At 38.5% G+C, this 19310-nt stretch overlaps 1 protein-coding gene across 1 annotated transcript in view; it reads left to right on the top strand.

Annotated features, from left to right (window-relative positions):
• ice1 (KIAA0947-like (H. sapiens)) overlaps window positions 1-18696 on the top strand; it is a 50010-nt gene extending 31314 nt beyond the window's left edge. The window contains exons 14-19 of the mRNA XM_063069595.1: window positions 1311-1479; window positions 2419-2579; window positions 4068-4258; window positions 5117-5223; window positions 8801-8899; window positions 15468-18696. Coding sequence (XP_062925665.1) covers window positions 1311-1479; window positions 2419-2579; window positions 4068-4258; window positions 5117-5223; window positions 8801-8899; window positions 15468-15685 — 945 coding nt within the window. The 3' untranslated portion in view covers window positions 15686-18696. The remainder of the gene's footprint in view (window positions 1-1310; window positions 1480-2418; window positions 2580-4067; window positions 4259-5116; window positions 5224-8800; window positions 8900-15467) is intronic.
• Window positions 18697-19310: the final 614 nt, after the last annotated feature.

Here is a 19310-nt window from a genome sequence, read left to right as displayed (position 1 = left end):
GCCGCTGGTAGGCAAACTGCAGGGGATCAAGGGCTGATCTGACTCGGAGTTGGAGATGAGCCAGGACTAGTCTCCCTAGGGTCTTCATGATCTGTGAGGTCACATGAGGGGAAACTTCTTTGCTCAAAGGGTCATGAGGATGAGGAATGAGCTGCCAGTGCAAGTGGTGCATGCCAGCTCATTTTCAATATGTAATGAAGTCTGGATGGGTACGTGGATGGTGGGATAAGGAGGGCTGTGGTCAGGGTGCAGTTCAATGGGAGTAGGCAGTTTAAATGGCCAAAGGGCCTGTTTCTGTGCTGTACTTTCTTTGACTCCATGACTATGATGGTCTAAAGCCAGATGCTGCAGATTTTAAAAAGATTTTTAAAGTTTTTGAAGATCTTGAAGCTCAGATAATCATTGTGAACCATTAGAGAGAGGGAGGATACTGTGCTGGATTTTCACAACGTAGATAAGATGCAGTATGCAGATTTTTCTGAAGCAGTGAATTTTACCAGAAATTTTAAATTAAAATTGATAAGATTAGAAATTGTACTTAAATTATTAATGCCTCACATTTTAACACTGTTACATTGCTCTTCCTTACATCTCGTGCTGTCTGAGATTCCATTAGTTACGGCAATTTAACAAATATATGAGAGTGGAGTAGACCTGGGTAAATATGATCATGCAAAGGCAGAAAGTAAATGAATTTCTGTGTGGAGCAGGGAGCAGGATGTGTGGAGAAACCAAAAGAACAGTCATATCATCCTGTCCTTGGCCGTCCTGTCGATCGAGATGGTAGTACACATGGAGAGAGCAGATTGAGGCTGAGCAAAAATGATGGCCCTTGCCCAGTCTTAGCTGCACACATATTTGACCTAATTTTCATCAGTTTTGGTTGAGGTTGTTGAAAAAGCCCAATGCATGTTTTTTTTTTATGCATACAAAGAGAAGTGGTTAAATGTCAAGCTGTTTTTACTTCTGTTGTGTGGATTTTTCTGCAGATTGGGAGGAGGTAGTGAAGCGCAGTTGCTTGCAACGTTCAGATTTTCGATTTTCAAGTGAATCAAGGCTTTGGTTTTCACTGAAGTGGGAATGGATGTTGTGGTTTTAAGAAATTGCTAAATTTTCCTGTGCTGGACTAGATTGTATTTGATTCTGAACAAGACCTCATTGGAATGAGGCTCTAGTAAAATGTAAATAGTGACATGAATCAGGTGGGCTGAGTGGCCTATACCTGTACGATGGGTTCTGTGTGAAACAGCAAGATGTTGTAACTTATTAGTAGTTATTACTGAAAAGTTGTTTCATCTTTTTAATGGCAGGATTTAACAGAAGCTGTGTTATTGGCGATCATTAAGAAGCTGAAGGCTGAGCGAAGTACCCTCGATGGCGACTGTCTTCAAGCACTTTGTCGAGTTTATGTTGCAATCTGCCGACAACAGGGAGACCTTGAACGAGCTCGTCTTCTTTCCTATAGTGTCCTAAAGGAAGGTAAGGAAAAGTTTTATGAATTATGCAACTTTAAGCTGATGTTATTTAAATGAATCTGTTATTTTTAATGATTTTGTGGACATTAATCAGATGCTCCACAATAAGTAAAATATGTAACTTTTTAATCCATTAGTCCTGTTTCTAGGGCTGTCTGAAAAGAGTAATACATATTGGGCTTTATACATTACCTCTAGCCAGGTATTCCCACATAGGGGAAGAAAAGAGATTCAGTGATTTCTTTATAGCTCTTCATTTGTATTTTTCCAAGTACAGTTAAATGCTTCTTCATCAGCAGCATCATTACTACTGTATGTGCCATGTCATATGACATGAGCGATCATGGTCTTTCCATGGCCATGATTGTTTGCCATTGCCGCCTTCTGGGCAGTGTCTTTACAAGCTGGGTGACCCCAGCCATTATCAATACTCTTCAGAGATTATCTGCCTGGCGTCAGTGGTTGCATAACCAGGACATGTGATATGCACCAGCTGCTCACACGACCATCCACCACCTGCCCCCATGGCTTCACATGACTCTGATTGGGGGGGGGGGGGCTAAGCAGGTGCTACGCCTTGTCCAAGGGTAACCTGCAGGCTAGCAGAGGGAAGGAGCACCTTGCACCTTCTTTGGTCGAGACATATCTCCACAATGCTATGCACCAAATAAATGCAGATTTGTTTAAATAATCGGCAAGCACATTGAATTCATCATCTGGCCCTTTTTCTCTAAGTTGTGAAATCAGTGCCTAAAATTCTGCTTTCGAGTGTCTCATAATATTGAATTTTGGTGGTTTGTAGTTTCTTTCTATTGTGTTCTATCTATAAAATGTATTTTTTTATATACTGGCTTTTTACATGAAACTGAAGTGTACTGTTGATTGATGTGTACTGTCCTACATCTTTCACCATGCTCCAATTTGGTAAATCCTTGTTTTTCAGATTTTCCAGACTCAAGCAAACTGCTGTTGCTTATCCTGAGTGTCTGGCAAAACATGATTTCTATGCAAGGACCTGTTAATAAAGCTATGCAAGCTGTTGCCAAGCAACGTGCCAAAGGAGACATTCTGGATTGTTTGAGTGTATACCTTAACTGGGAGAAGGTAATACCTCTTCATTACATTTATAATCACAACTCCCTCTACCATTACAAGGTCAAAAAAATGTCATTTAATTTAGCTCTTAAATTAGTAAGTGTATAGCTTTTATGGTTTTTAATGTAAGGAACGTGAATGTAAGCACTTACTACTCACTATTAGTAAGTCACAGGAGTTTACTTCAGCACATAATACGATGCAACCATATTTAAAGAAGTATGTTTTTTTTTGCTATGAATTTGAAAGTAAAATTAAAAATATAAATGTTCCAGGTTGATTGCAGGTATGGTCTTAAAAGATGCAAAAAAAAAGTTCAGACTTCCCAATTTTTGATTTTTTTTTTTTAACTTGAGAGAAATGAGAGGTCTCTACCTGTGGGTGAATTTCTATCTCAGTAGAGTTGAAGGATTGGCATAATGGAGGTTAAGCATAATAAATCTAGACAAAGAAACAACGTTAGGGACATATTAATAGCAGAATATGATGGGAAAAGGGCAACATCCATGACTACGTTGGGCATGGTTGAGAATGTGGTAGGTACTGTATATTTAGAAAGGCTATAAGATTGAGGAGCAGAATTAGGCAGTTTGGTCCAGCAAGTCTCCCACCATTCCATTATGGCTGATTTATTATCCCTCTAAACACCATTCTCTTGCCTTCTTTCCATAACCTTTGATGCCCGACTAAGAATATAAAGGAATAGATTATTGGTTGAATACCTGGAATGTTTCTGGACTGAGGTTGCAGGGTTGCAATGAAAAAGCAATTACTGTTTATTTTATAGAGTGGTTTTGTTTAATCCTTGCAAAGAATTCATAACTTTCAATTCTCAGTTCCAAAGTGAACAAATCTAGCTTCTTCCAGCTCTCTCCTAGTGTAAGAAATCATTTGAAGTTCTTCCCTCCCAAAAACCCTTTGATTATCTAATAATATGATTAGTGTCTTTTACCATGAAGACAAATTGAAAATGATTACTTGGAATCTCTACCATTTTTCAATTGTCCAAGTCTCATCCTTCATGATATCAATATTTACTTTAGCTTGCCTTTCTTTTTACATACTTGTTGTTCCTCTTCACGCCCTGTGGCGCATCGGGCAGCAACCTTTGCCGTTTCCATAGCATTAGTCTGTTCTTCTTTACGAGGCCACGTTGCTAGCTCAACACTCAACCCAGCATGGATGGAAAGCATGCAAGGACCCAGCCGGATTCCAACCCAGGACCACTCACCTCGAAGTCCAGTGCAGATGCCAGTACACTACTGGCTGGCTTTTATTTTAACATAGTCTTTACTATTTCTACGTGATTTTCCAGTTACACTCATACTGTTTTCTCACTATTAATAATTTGTTATTTCTGGGTCTTCATTTCTATGTTACAACAATGAAAGAACGTTGATCTAGTCTCAGCGACCATCCCATCAATACCATTAATGAAGATGCATTATTTTCTTTTATGAAAAAGCTTTATTTACTGCTTCCATGTTTCATTTCTAGAATCTGCCTCTGGATATAAGTAGTTTGATATCAAGTTTCCTTGTAGCAATGCAGCAGAGTCCTAAAGTACGATTCCAAGCGAGTAGTGAATATGGAATGGATTTCAATGGCAATATGTGGGAGCTGATATATGCCATTGATCTACTATGCTCCCAACAACACTGGGCATGGACACATGATTGCTTCATAAGGTACTGTTAGATGGACTTGGACTAAATTGCATGGAAAGTTAGAAAAATGTCATTTTTCAAATTGTAGAAGGACTGCTTCAGTAAATCTAACATTTATATTCAGCTTCTATACACTAATGAAAAAGTCATGGCTAAGTGAAACATTGCTTTCTGTTGTTTAATTTCTGGTAACCACATGAACCTCTGTTAAGGAGCTGCTGTTTAAACCCCAGGCTTGAACAGGGTGATTGCTCACTTATTACTTCTCAAAGACTAATATTGTGTATGCATTTGAGTGAATACCAAGACCCTGAAGGGCTGTAGTGGTACACTCAGCGTGGACCAATTTTAATAAGGATTTTGGTATTTTAGTATCCTTTTCAATTTTGCAATTACAACTTGAGAGCCATACACTTGAAGAGTGCCTTGCTGTTAAATTCATTGTTCTTGGGTCTGCCTTAGTAGAATTTAATCATTGTTGATGCTTATCATTTAAATAGCCTTTCAGTACAGCTAGCATTGAGGCTTTAAAACAGCCTCGAGGAAATTAACAGCAGATGATAGACAGAGAGCTGTAAAATTTTCCTTTGCAGGATACAATTTCTTCCCGTTCTTTGAAGCTAAATGTCAAACATGCAAAAAGTAATGTGCTTTATTTTGATTATTATTTTCCTGCAAAGTTGTTCATCTTTTGGCTCGAAGTTTATAGCATGTGTTTATAAAATGTTTTTATAAAAATTTATTTTGATATTATTTTCCTGCAAAGTTGTTCATCTTTTTGCTCGAAGTTTATAGCATGTGTTTATAAAATGCGTTTATTAAAGTTTATAACATTTTCAATGGTGGATGACTTCTCCGCTTTGGTTTTATGTTCCTTAGGAAGGAAGCGTGGCCAGTGATGGATAAATGGATGAAACGCAGAAAAGGATATCAAAATGTTCTGCACGTTCAGGATGTCACTGTTGCTGGCATCATGAGACTCATTGGTAATTAATTTGATGCTGGTAGCTATTGGCCTGGTTCGGGGGTTCCCAGCCTTATTCCAATGAAATATTTCAATTAAATCCTATCGTAAATTTTGCCACATGTGGCTTTTGCTTTTCCATGTGTTAATGGTCAAAGTGATAATGCGTTTAAATGAAGGCAAACCTTCAGACAGGAGATCTTTGAATGACATCAACTATGAGAGAATGTCACCTGCAACAAGTATTGAGATTTTAGTCTTTTTCAAGGGCCATTTTGCAGAAAAATGCAAATCAACTTAAATTAAGCATCTTTTTGCACAGTGGTGTAACTGGACTTTGCAGAAGATAGAGGCATTAATGTCAAGTCAAACATTCCTGCGGTTAGATGTAGGGGAAATTTATTTGAAGTGATGGAGGAAACCAGTGATTGACAGTACATTGGGACCCACATGTACTATTTTTAAAGCTAGTAAACAGATTTATGTTATATTGTTGTAAATTTGACAATTAGAACTTGTATGTCTAAAATGAAAATTGAAATATCAACTGAGTTACTATTTGACTTGCTCCATTATATCAACTGTAACTCATTTGGTAGTACTCCTGAGTCCAGAGGTTGTGGGTCCCACACAAAGGCTGGAGTACAAAAATCTAAGCTGTTGCATTTGTGCAGGGTGTGCTGCATATTGTCATCATCACACAGTCAATCACATCAACGTCCCTGTGGATGTGAGAGAGAAGTTTCAATGGACCCAGAACTGAACTCATCTTGGCAAATCAACACTTGCTCCAAGAACAAATCAGAAACCAGACAGCCATGCAATGAGTAGCTCACTCACTAACTTCCCAAAGCCTCGCCCATCCATAAAGTTAAGAGTGTGATAAAAAAAACTCACTGTTGCCTGGATGGGTACAGTTTCAACATTGTTTAATATGATCCATAACAAAGCAGCCCGCTTGAGCGATCCCTCCCTTACCACTCACTCTGCTCCTCTACCCTTGCAGTATGACTACATTGTAAACCTTCTTCAAAACAAACCCAATTCACCAGCCCCTCTGCAAACCCACAGAACCAAAGGAAGCAGGTAATCAGAATGCCCCTAACTCGTGCACGGACCTGTCTTAGAAGTATGTCGTTATTGCTGGATCGAAATCCTGGAATCCCCTTCCCAACAGCCCTGTAGGAGTGCCATCATGAAAAGGACTGCACCGTCTCGGGGAGGCGCATTACCTTCGGGGAGGAATGTGGCTATCGGCCGTGTCAGCATTACTGTATCCTGCCTCTGACTTTAGAAAAAATGTTCTATTTTCCATGGGGGAATTAATGAAAGCAAACGTAACCTACCTGATTCCATGGCACAAGTTTGAGGAGAAGCTGAGGAGCTATCCCTGGTGAATGAGCCAAAAACCTTTACCCTTCCTTTATATTGCTCGAAAGCTGATTATCAGAGCTAAAGGCTCATCTAGTGAAATTATAAAGCTTCAACCTCTAACCCAGGGGTTTCCAATCTGGGGTCCATGGATCCCTTGGTTAATGGTAAGGCCCATTGGCATAAAGAAGTTTGGGACTCCTACTCTAACCTTATCGTAGAGTTATAACATCCAGATTATAACCACTGTTCCCAGTTTCTCAGACAACAGCTGTTATTCGTAGTCCTGAGTTGACAGTTGCACCCTCTGTGCGTTTGGTGTTAATGTCTTTATTAGAACAAAGAACAGTACAGGCCCTTCAGTCCACAATGTTGTACCAACCAATATAAACCCTACTCCACAATCAATCTAACCTTTCCCTACTACACAACCCATAAACCTCCATTTTTCTTGCATTCATGTGCCTGTCTAAGATGTTTCTTAAATGTCTCTAATATGTCAGCCTCTATCGCCATCCCTGGCAGTATGTCCCACCCAGCATTCTCTGTTTAAAACAAAACTCCTACCTCAAACATCTCCCCTCAACTTTCCTCCACTTATCTTAAAACAAATGTCCTCTGGTATTGGCTGTTCCCAAGGTGCTGGATGACCACTCTGTCTCTGCCTCTTGTACTCAAAGTCAAAGTAAATTTATTGTCGAAGTACATACATGTCATCATATGCAACCCTGAGATTCATTTTCTTGCAGGAAATAAAAAAGATACAATAGAATTTATGAACAATCTATACATAAGCAAGAAATCAAACAACCAATGTGCAAAAGGTGACAAATTGTGCCAGTAAAAATAATAAACAATACTGAGGACATGAGTTGTAGAGTCCTTGCAAATGAATCTGTAGGTTGTGGAATCAGTTCAGTGTTGAGGTGAGTTCATGAGCCTGATGGTCGATGTGTAATAACTATCCCTGAACCTGGTGGTGTCAGAGTAAGTCTCCTTTCCCTCCTTCCCAATGGCTGTAGCAAGAAGAGAACATGGCCTAGAAGATGGGGATCCTTGATGGAATCTTATATACTTCTGTAAAGTCCCCTCTCATCTCTCTTGCTCCAAAGAAAAAGCCCTAGGTTGTTCAGTCTTCCTTCCTAAGTATCAATTGTCGTAACCCTATATCAATTGCCTGTTTTTTCATTTAATCACCCTGACCTCCACCCCACTGCAGACCTTCTCTTTGTCTCTCCCTTCCTCCTTTTCCATTCTTGTACTTGCTCATAAGCTTCTTGTACCTTCCATTACTGACGAAAATATTAACCTTGAAATGTTTTTCTCATTACCCGACCTACTGAGCATTCACAGCTTCTTCCATTTTAAAGATTTCACTATCATTCCACACTATTTAGCTTTTGCCTTGAGATCAAATTTAACTCTACATAGTTACTTGAACAAGAGTTAGTACATGAGAATTATCTTCTACATAATCCAGCTACAGTTACACTAAGGGAAAAAACAATTTTAATTTCCATTTGTATGGTGGAGAACAATTATTTTTATTGCAATGATTTGTGATTGTATTTCTGTGTATTACAGGGTTACACTAAAATCATTAGGCTGGAAGGTAGTTGCTGTATATTTAGAGCTAACTTGAGGATGACTCTGACAGGTTATTACAGTGACTGATGATACCATGTTGGAATTTGGCTGTGTTTTGTTTGCCTTCATCACTAGTCCCAAAGCGCAGAATCAAATGGCATAGAGTAGTGACTAATCCTCACTACGTAGTCACTCCTCTATGCCATTTGATTCTGTGCTTTGGACAGATTGCTACACATTCCCTTTGAGTTGAAATGTGAGCTGTAGATGCACATCTGATTTTGTTAAATGAGAATTGGGAACCATTTTCAGTGGTGGAGGGAGTGATAATATGAAATGGAAATTCTTATTTCCACTTTAAAATAATACAAAAACAGTAAATGCTGGAAGTGTTCAGCAAGTTCCACAACTTTTGTGGAATGTAAACCAATATTCATGTTTCAGGACGGGCCATCATTGGTTCTGAAATATTAACTCCACCTGTCTTCCCACAGATGCTGCCTAACCTGCTGAGGGTTTCCAGTAGTTTATGGTTTTGTTTCTTTTTTTCGGCCAAATATTATGGGTCTTTTGCAAAATATAATGCTAGTATCAATTGTTTGGTGACTATAAAGTATAATTCAGCTTCATTTAATTGCCAGGTTGCTTGGGTCAGCAAGGACTGAAGAAAAATTTTCTGGTGGCTGTACAAAACATTTCAACAATAATCAACGGGTTCCTCCAACACTCTTTTCAAGAAGGTATGTTGTCCTGACTATATCACTCTGGCTTCTAAAATAAATGCTGCTTAAATGTTCAAGTTTTTTTTAAATGCCAGATTAGGTAACTAAAAGATTCCTTGTAGTTTACCTTCAAACTATAATTATCAACAAAAGAAACTGGCAACCACTTCACTGTTCAAAAACAAAGTTTTATTCAAAAAGCTAAGCGAAGTAGCTTAACTGCATCTTCTCATTTTTTCTGTTTTCCAAATGGTTCCACGTGTAATTTGGTGATAATATTTGCAATATTGTTTAACAGATATCATTTCACACTTTATTCAACAAAAAGATCCTTGTCATTTTTTTTAGCTGTAGATTCAAATTATATGTAATCATCCAGTCAGCTATGATGTAAGATTCTAATTGTATATGCTCAGATCAACAAGTTACTTTGTAATGGAAGATTCCTCAAAATGTAACTCTTATGGAGTAATTAGCCGAGGCCTGTCTGAAGTAGCTTGGGCAACATAACTGCTTAAATTAAAATTAACTTCGGCAGTCATTCGATTCATTCCTTATAACAATTTTCAGAGAGCGAGTGTGTAATATATAGCTCAAACTGGAAATTGTTCTATTCCTTAGGAAAAGCAATCCCAGTCTGAGAGAAAGTATAAAATAAAAAAGAAAATAGTGGGATACCCTATAGCCCCGTCAGTATCAGGGATAAAGAAAAAAGACAAGTTAATATCTAGTGGGGCCTTTGGCAATATTTAAAAATTGTATGATAAGCTAGGCTTGACTTTTCAAGTCAATGAAAGGAATTTTGTGAACAAAGGAATTGAATATTGGATTGAATAGGTTCCATGTATGTGGGATAAATCTGGAGGAACTGAGGTAGAGAAAACCTGTTTATGTCTTGATAGAACACAAAACCAGCTCATGGGGTAAAATTACAAATGTTAGAAATCAGGAGGCAGTATTGGGCATTGCTTTATAAAAGGGAAACAAAAAAATTTACCTTTGGTGGAGGGGAGATCAAAAGATGTGGTTGCACATTAGAGCAGATACATTGAAAAGAGAGAAACTATGGAAATAAAATTCAGCCTTTTTAAAATGTAGGCAGGGGAAATAAATCAAAATTTGATTCCCCTGTAATTTGATAAGGCTATCTTCCATGTCTCTTGACAGAAATGTAGAGACCAGCCACAATCGTATGAGATCTCATTGAAACCTATTAAATATTGAAAGGCTTAGATAGAACGGACATGTAGAGGATGTTTCCAGTAGTGGGAGATTCTAGGACCAGGTAGCACAGCCTCAAAATGGAACAAGGTTCCTTTAGAACAGATAAGAAGGAATTTCATTAGCCAGAGATTGGTGAATCTGGAATTTATTGCCATAGGTGGCTGTAGAGGGCAAGTTATTGGATATATTTGAAGCAGAATTTGATGGTTATTGATTAATAAGGAGGTCAAAGGCTACAAGAAAAATGGAGTTGAGAGGGATAACAACTCAACCACGATAGAATGGTGGAGCAAACTTGATGGGCCTAACTCTGCTCTTGTGTCTTATGGCCTAAAAGTAAAATGTTCCAGGTGGACCATTTTGAGAATAAAAAGTACACATCTAAAGAACTCCCCAGGATCAGGGGAGAACAAAAAATAGCACACTAGTTGTATCCCATAAAGAATCATAATGAAAATATTACCGTCATGGGTTTTAAATCCATGAAACATTGCAAGCTAGATGCAGCAAAAATGCATATAGAGTCTTGTTTTCATTATCTTAATGACATTGATTCCTTCCTAGCAATGGAGGTGAAATTCACTTGAATGAGGCAGTGTCATAAATGGAAATAAGAGTCCATTGATTTGTTGACTATCCAGTTCATTGCCGAGCCTCTGTGGACCTCAGTGTCTTCAGCAGAATCTCCCAGCCGTATACCAACAACCAGGGCAGAGTGGGACAATACTTAATTAACTATCTCCATTCATGATCTTTATCATCTTTTTGTTACATTACTAGCAGCTTTATGACCTGGGCGTTAGTTAAAAGCCCTGAGACTTTTTTGACCTAAATTAGTCTTCATTGTGATTATTTGTTCAGTTTGTCGCTCAGTTCGTTTCACACATTAGAATGGAGAACAGAAGTATTTGTAATCAATACAGAAGATTCTATAATGGATAAGCGCTCTCTTTTACAGGACTGAAAGCCTTAGCATCTTTTGGAGTCCTTGCTCTTTCCTCAGTCAAACAGGAAGTGTTGCTATCACTTATCCTGTAAATGTTTTTTTAAATAATTCCACAGAACCTTATTATCTCCTTTCTCGGTGATTCTATTTAAAATAACTGAAAATCAGAAAGGTATCTTTGACCAATTTCTACCCTGCTTTCTCTGTACTTAGGGAGAAGTTTTAAATCTCCCTATAAAGTTCAAAGTAAATTTATTATCCATAGTATCAAACCTCTCCCTCAATGTTGCAAAAACAAAGGAGCTGGTTGTGGATTACAGGAGGAATGGAGACAGGCTATGGATCGGGGGCTGAGAGGGTAAACAGCCTCCTCGGTATCCACATCACTGAGAAGCTCACGTGGTCTATACACACCAGCTGTGTGGTGGAAAAAGCACAATTGCGCCTCTTTCACCTCAGATGGGTGAGGAAGTTTGATTTGGGCCTCGAGATCCTAAGAACTTTCTACAGGGGCACAATTGAGAGCGTCCTGACTGGCTGCATCACTGCCTGGTATGGGAACTGTACTTCCCTTAATCGCAGGACTCTGCAGAGAGTGGTGCGGACAGCCCAGCACATCTGTAATTGTGAACTTCCCATGATTCATTACATTTACAAGGACAGGTGCGTACAAAGGGCCTGTAGGATCACTGGGGACCCGAGTCACACCAATCACAAACTGTTCCAGCAGCTACCACCCGGGAAACGTTACTGCAGCATAAAAGCCAGGACCAACAGGCTCTGGGATAGCTTCTTCCACCAGGCCATCAGACTGATGAACTCGCACTGATTTGAGCATACTCTATATTACATTGACTGTTCTATTTATTATAAATTGCTATGATTGCACATGGCACATTTAGATGGAGACGTAACATTAAGATTTGTACTCCTGTATGTGAAGGATGTAAGAAATAAAGTCAATTCTATATATATATATATATAAAATCATATACAACCCTGACGTTCATTTTCTTACGGGCGTACTCAGTAAATCCAAGAACGAATGTAACACTACAACCTATAGGATGGACTAGCAACCAATATGCAAAAGACGACAACAAACTGCAAATACAGAAGAAATTATCCCAGTACCTAGGAAGAATGTAATCTGCCTCAACGCCCATCATCCAATAGTACTTGCATCCATTGTGAATAAGTGTTTTGAGAGGTTGGTGATGAAACATCAACTCCTACCTGAGAAGCAACTTGGATCTGCTCCAATTTGCCTACCAGCGCAACAGGTCCAGAGCAGATGCTATTTTATTGGCTCTTCACTCAACTTTGATACATTTGGACAGCAATGATACATAAAAACGTGTACATCAGGATGCTATTTATCAACTGCTTGGCATTCAATACTATCATCCCCTCAAAACTGATCAATAAGCTTCAAGGCCTTGGCCTATTAACCAATTTCCCCCGGGATCAATAAAGTATGACTATGGCTATGACTAAATACCTCCTTGTGCAATTGGATCCTCTATTTCCTCCTCAGTCAGTTCAGATTGGCAGCATCTCCTCCACAATATGCTGTACTCTGATAAGGTATATTCTGGTAAAGCAAGATATTTTATCCCTAAGAGATAAGTATCCATAAAATCATGCTATGATCTGAAAAACCATCAAAAACATCTGCTTTTTCAGAGGCTGAGTCCAACATAGGATAAAATTGATGAAACAAGTTAATAGGATGAATTTCCAATCGATATTTGCTTTTATTCTCTTATTGTTGAGGTAAATATCTAACCTTCACCAGATGTTCCTGAGATGCTGTTCAAACTCTCCCCTGGGCAAGGTTTTAAAATCTCCCGGTGAAGATTTTAATCACCTTAATGCTCCTATGGACAATGCCATGGTGACTCAAAAATACAAGAGATTCTGCAGATGCTGGATATCTGAGCAATGCACGTAAAGTGCTGGAGGAACTCAGCAGGTCTTGAGCATCTCCACTCCATCCTCCAGAAGCAGAATTTCCCAGTAGCTAACCATTTTAATTCCTATCCCCATTCCTTTTCCAACATGTCGGTCTATGGCCTCTTCTGTGATGAGGCCACTCTCAGGGTGGAGGAGCAAATCCTCATATTCCAACTAGGTAGCCTCCAACCTGACAACATGAGCACCAATTTCTCTTTCAGGTAATGTTTCTCCCTTCCCCCTTCTATTCCCTACTCTGACGTCTTACCTCTTCACCTCACCTGCCTAACACTTTTCCTTTGTCCCTTTCTCCCATGGTCCGGTCTCCTCTCCTAACAGAATTCCTTCTTCACCAGTCCTTTGCCTTTTCAACCTATCACCTCCCAGCTTCTTGTTTCATTCGCCCTCCCCCTGCCTGTTTATTCTGGCTTCTTTCCCCTTCCTTTTCTGTCCTGAAGAAGGTTCTCAGCCTAAAACTTCGCCTGTTTATTCCCTGTTTAGATGCTGCCTGGCTTGCTGAATTTCTCCAGTATTTTGTGTGTGTTGCAATAGTGACTCGAGTTTTTTGAGATGCTGGAGAGTGGAATCTTATGACAGCTACTAGTGGCTGTCTTGTGATATAGAGGGTGATTATTGGACTATGATTTGACTGATAGACATCTCCATACCAATTGCAGGTGGTGAGAATGGGGGAGGGGTTTACAGTATATTTAAACGTTACATCATCAGTACACCTGAGAACCAATTACATGGTCATCTGCAGAAGCTGATGAGAACGAAGATCTGCAAGATTTACCAAAAAAGGCATAGATTAATTGGATAGTCGGAGACTTTTTCCCATGGCGGAAATGACTGACATGAGAGTGCATAATTTTAAGACAATTGGAGGAAAGAATAAGGGGGGATGTCAAGAGATAGATTTTTTTTATGCAGAGAGGTGGGTGTGTGGAATGTGCTGCCGGGGCAGTAGTAGAGGCAGATACATTAGGGAGATTTTAGAAACTCTTAGCCACATACATGATAGAAAAATAGAGGGCTATGTAGGAGGATTTGATGGGAGGGAAGGTTAAAAGGTTGGCTCAACATCGTGGCCAAAGTGCCTGTACTGTGCTGTTATGTTCTGTGTGGTAGAAGTACAATCACTCAAGTTGAGTAAGATATTCTCCTAGGGTTCTCTACTGGGTCATCGGGTGGCTGTTGAGGCTGATCCAGAATGCACATATTTTGGTGCAGTGTGGGAAAAGGTGTGGTGATTTTGGTTGGTGGTTGGGTCTTCTGGTTGTTCAGCATCTCCCTTTGTAGCTGCCACTTGTTCTCTGCAGTAAGACTGCAGGATACCGTCAAGAGTTTGATGTGAAGGATGAGTGGATCAGTAATGGCAGGATTGCTACCATTCGTACCACTGAATGAATGAGCAGTGAGTTAGATCATTCAGCTGTAGCTACTCCAGGAGTAGAGAGGCAGCCAAGTTTATCTGAGTATTGGAGTTGCTCCAGAACCTATGCAATTCCTAGTTCTAAGGCAAAGATTTTGCCAGTTCTGTCAAATATATTTTGGTGCCATCCTCTAAATTAATTTATGCAAAGTCGGTGGCGTCATTTAAAAAACCACATTTCAGTGTCCGTGTTTGACACTTTTTTGTGAATCTTCCCCTCTCCTTGGTCAATGAAATGTCTCTTTTCCTCAGTAAAGGTTGGGTTCATAAAATGAATTTGCAGCAAGTTGTGCAATTGTCTCTGATCACTAATGTGATTAGCTTGCGAAATAAATTAAAATTCTCTGTGTATTGCTTTGGGTGACAGTAAATGTGAAAAGGTGAAGTATATGGTTAAAATTGAACTAAGCAAGTGGTTTCTATTGCAAGATTTGTGGTAAGAAGGAATTATTGATTTTAAATGTTCCTCTTTAATTCATCAGTACACATTTGACCTATTATATCCTTAATTCAACTTGGTCAGGAAAAAGAGGAACAGTGGGTGGCTTCTCCTTGATGAAATTAATTTGAGACGGAACAGGACAGGAACCAACTCTTGTTATGAAGGGGAAATTACATCCAGCATCAATGATGTATATTTAGCTTGCATGTGCTGGTTATATCTTAATAAACCTGTCACCTTCATACCATAGCTATAATAGGAAAGTGATAAAAGTCGCTACTGCTGACAGCAGAAGTAGTGGATGGGGATTCAATTTCAACACCTAAGAGAAATTTGGATAGTTATGTGGATGGGAGGGGTCTGGGTGCAGGTGGATGGTACTAGGAAGATTAATAGTTTGGCACAGAAAAAACGGGCCAAAAGGGCCTGTGTTTCTCTGCTGTAGTATCCTACTCCGCTGTATAAATAGTACTGTATCTACTGTACTCTATTGGTATAAATAGAACAAAATGATTACCTTGTCTTTTAAGATGACTCCATCTTGCACAGTGTGATCATAATTTCTGATCTACAACTTTTTCAGGTGTCCCATGGCCTGTACAGTTATCAGCAGCTTATACAGTTTATGACCTGGCTCCTAGCAATCCAAAGGGAGCTCTGGAGGCCTTCCAGATATGGAATGCATCAGTCACTGAACCAGTTCCTCCTGCAGCAAAAAACTGCCTAACCGAACTGGAGACTTTCTGTGAAAGATTGAACTTTGAAACAAAAACCACAAACATTGCATCCAACAAACTGTGATAAATGAAAAGACAACAAATTCCACCCTGCCGCCAGCACACACGTATAGAGGTAATAACTTTAATTGCTGCAAAAATACCTAATGGTTAACTCAATGTTGGTTTTCACAGTTTTGACAATGAGACTAGTATTGCAATCTACTTGTACACTTCCTTCCTCTCAGTCATCACCTAGAACTCTCTCTTAATGCAGACATCTAAAGAAAGTGTCGATACATTCTGAAACTGCAGTCTTGGGATATGCCTGAATGTGCAAATCCATTTTAGGCATATATTTTCATAGATAAAGATTTTTCTGTTAAACTTGCTAAACCCAAATATTTGGGGGGTGGGGGGACTTCACATAATTGAATAAATCTGCTTTTTTAAAAAAAAGTTGAAATAATTTTGTAAAGTACAAAAATTTAAACTTTGAGAGATTTGTGCAAATACTAGATTGTTTTTATTTTTGAATTACTTGTCACTGATAACCAAGTGTTTCTGCTGAAAGCCAGGATTCTGAAGTAAATCTTAATGATTATAGATCCTATTCCTGAAATTGCAAGTACATGAAAAGATATTTTTGAATGCTGAAGAAGCAGTCTTGTATTTCTTACACTTCTCTTTTTTTAATTTGGGCACCCCAAGCTTTTTTATTTGCAACATAATGCCAGTTTAGCATGACCCCAATATGCAGTGTGTATTAACCTCAGTCAGATCAGCTATACAAAATCAGGTTGCTCATCTCCCAGTTCTATTCAAGTCTTTTGGGTTTCAACAAAATATTCTGCTGCTCTTTAATTTCCACCAGTCCCAACCCCATTTTATTGTTGATTTCTCTAAAAAATCACTATGGAAAATGTCCATCCATTTTGGGCTTTAACACACTGAAATAAGCCATCATGCCTTGCTGGCTCTTTAAAAACAGCTATTCAATAATACCCAATTTCAGGATCTTTTTTCAAAGCTGAAAAGAAATGGCTGCAAAATACAATTTTCACATAATGTTATACGATTAAAAAATAGTTAAATGAAACAAACATTAAACTTGTTTTTAATAACCAATAAATATGATTTTCTTCATTTTAAACCCTATTATAATTAGTTCCCATTCTGGTAATATTTCCTCCTCTTCCGTCCTAATCAAAGGCCTGGATAAGGAAAAGACAGTGTGGTCAGCAATTACATTTTCCTTGCTGAAATGGAGGAACCTATTAGGAAAACATTAGTGCTTGAAAGCCACAAAAAAAAGTGTGCCTGATCAGAACAGGCAACTGGGGAATATAAGACCATAAATCATAAGATATAGGAGCAGAATCAGGCCATTTGGCTCATTGAGTTTTGCATGGTCGAACAACTATGGCAGTTTTTATGTAACCCCCATTCGCAAGTAAATGGTCAAATAAATCTGAATCCTGACCACCTCCCCATAACCATTCGCCCCTTTACCAATCAAGTTCAATATATATTTAAGAGCAGCTATTAGTTCTAACTGTCTATTCCTACATTTAGCTCTGAAGTGATATGTGAAACCAGGGCGTAAGAAAAGATGATTAAGGATTCATTGCTGAAGTGAGTTGCAATCTCTCAAAAGTATTTAGAGGGGAGCATAGTGTTACTATTTTACTTTGTTTAATCAATTAGTTTGATTAAAATCAAAAATTGGAATTACACATTTTTTACAGTTTGTCGAAGATATTAAGTTTCAATATTTGAACTATGATTAAGCAATCTTTCTGTAATAGCAACTAGTTCACTATATCTTGGCCTAATCACAGCATGTCATTTTTTAGTCTTAACACCTTGATGTTGTCAAGCTCTGCCATAAAGGTTTTCAGGATGTGGTGAAATATTTTGAGGTCTTTCTGTTTTATCAGACTTAATGTTAGTAATTTCAAAAGTAGGAAGGTATTAGCAGTAATGTTTCTCTCCTGTTGTTAATCAGTATGGAGTGGCTTCAGATTTTTAAAAAAAGTATGCATACATGCTTAAAGCTTGTTGTTTAGAGTTAGAAGTAAGCAAATGTGAGAGAACTGATAGAAAGATAACAAAAATATTTCATTATCAGCTATTGCCTTTGAAGGTAAAGAACATTTTCAGGGGGAAAGTGGGTAAAGAGTAATCTTGTGGGATGGGGGTAAGGAAGGAAGTATTGAATTAACTTTTCTGAGCTGCTCTCACAACTTAGCACAGTGATATTTTTCTTGCTTTAACAGCATTCTTTACCACCTTCAATCTATTGCCAGCTGTGTTGTCTGTAATTATTTTGTAAATTAATTATCTTCTCCATTTTGGATTTTGTAGAAAATTGCAGGTTAGAAATAGACAGAAAGTGCTGAGAGTATTATGAACAGGCCCAACGGGAGAGTAAATTACATTTTTACCCATGCCACACCTTAAATTATTTTTCAGTAAACCAACATTCCAAGAGTTTCCATCTACACTGCACTTACAAATTCCATGCACATGGATGTATTGTATAATAATAAAACTGGATCTTGGATTGAAAAGAATATTTTATAGAATATATCTGACCACAAAATTCCAAATACAAAGAAACTATTTTCAGGTCCAAAGCTACAAGTTTGCATCCCATTGCTATGATGATTCAATGAAATTTGTTTTTTATACAATTAGATAAAGCCCAGATTGTTACAAAAATTAGCAGTGTAGATAATGTATTGGGTATTTCATTGTGTTGAATTTCCCATGTCTCTGGATTGGCAGAACTTAGATTAATTAATGTCTTTTGCCTAAGCTATGTACATATGATTATTCATAGTGAAAAACGAATGTTTTTCTGTGAATGCATGTAATTATATGAAACTTTGTTTCTGATTATTTTTGTTCCATTTAGGAATGTTTTATGTACAAAGATACAGGTGCAATGTAGGGTTTGGGTTCTGTATAAAGATTATTAAGTAAATATGTTTAACACTTGTAAGAATTTTTTAAACTTTTTTTTATACAAATTCACGAATTTTCATGTGCAACACTTTTTATAATAAAATCTGGAATCACATTTCGTGTTTTGAGTAGTATTTTAATGCATAGGTAAACAGCTCTAGAAGGAAAACTCTAACCTCAAACCTCCGCTGCCTTGCAGCTGAACAGTACCTGCTCATGGGGAAGACTTTGGGAGTCAACCCAGAGGAAAAATCTGAAGCTCGATTGCCTAAGGCAGTCCTACGTTGAGTTCAACACTAACTGGCATCTCCTGCAATGCTGCTGATGCCAAACCGCTTCACCTATCACCTTCCAGCTAGTCTCCTTCCGCATCCATCTTTTTATTCTGGTATCTTCCCCCTTCCTTTTCAGTCCTGATGAAGGGTCTCGTCCGAAATGTTGACTGTTTATTTACTTCCATAGATGCTGCCTGACCTGCTGAGTTCCTTCAGCTTCTTGAGTGTGTTGCTTTGGATTTCCAGCATCTACACACTTCCTCGAGTTTATGTATTGGCCTCTGTCGTTCCTTTGGACTCATCAGCTGTGTGGAGAGGGAGAGCCAGTGGCTTGGGCTGTAGCTTGCTCTCCATATTGTACTGTGCTGGCTTGCACAGAGAGCTAGGATAAAACATCCAGTGTTGATCTTGAACAATGGAGGGTCTATTGCCTACTACTAGGTGGCCTATAATGGGAAGATGGGT

The sequence above is a fragment of the Mobula hypostoma genome, chromosome 17 (genome assembly GCF_963921235.1).
Source record: "Mobula hypostoma chromosome 17, sMobHyp1.1, whole genome shotgun sequence".
NCBI classification, from domain to species: Eukaryota; Metazoa; Chordata; class Chondrichthyes; order Myliobatiformes; family Myliobatidae; genus Mobula; species Mobula hypostoma.
Note: the sequence above shows the minus strand (reverse complement) of the source record. Positions and strands in the feature narration are given on the sequence as shown.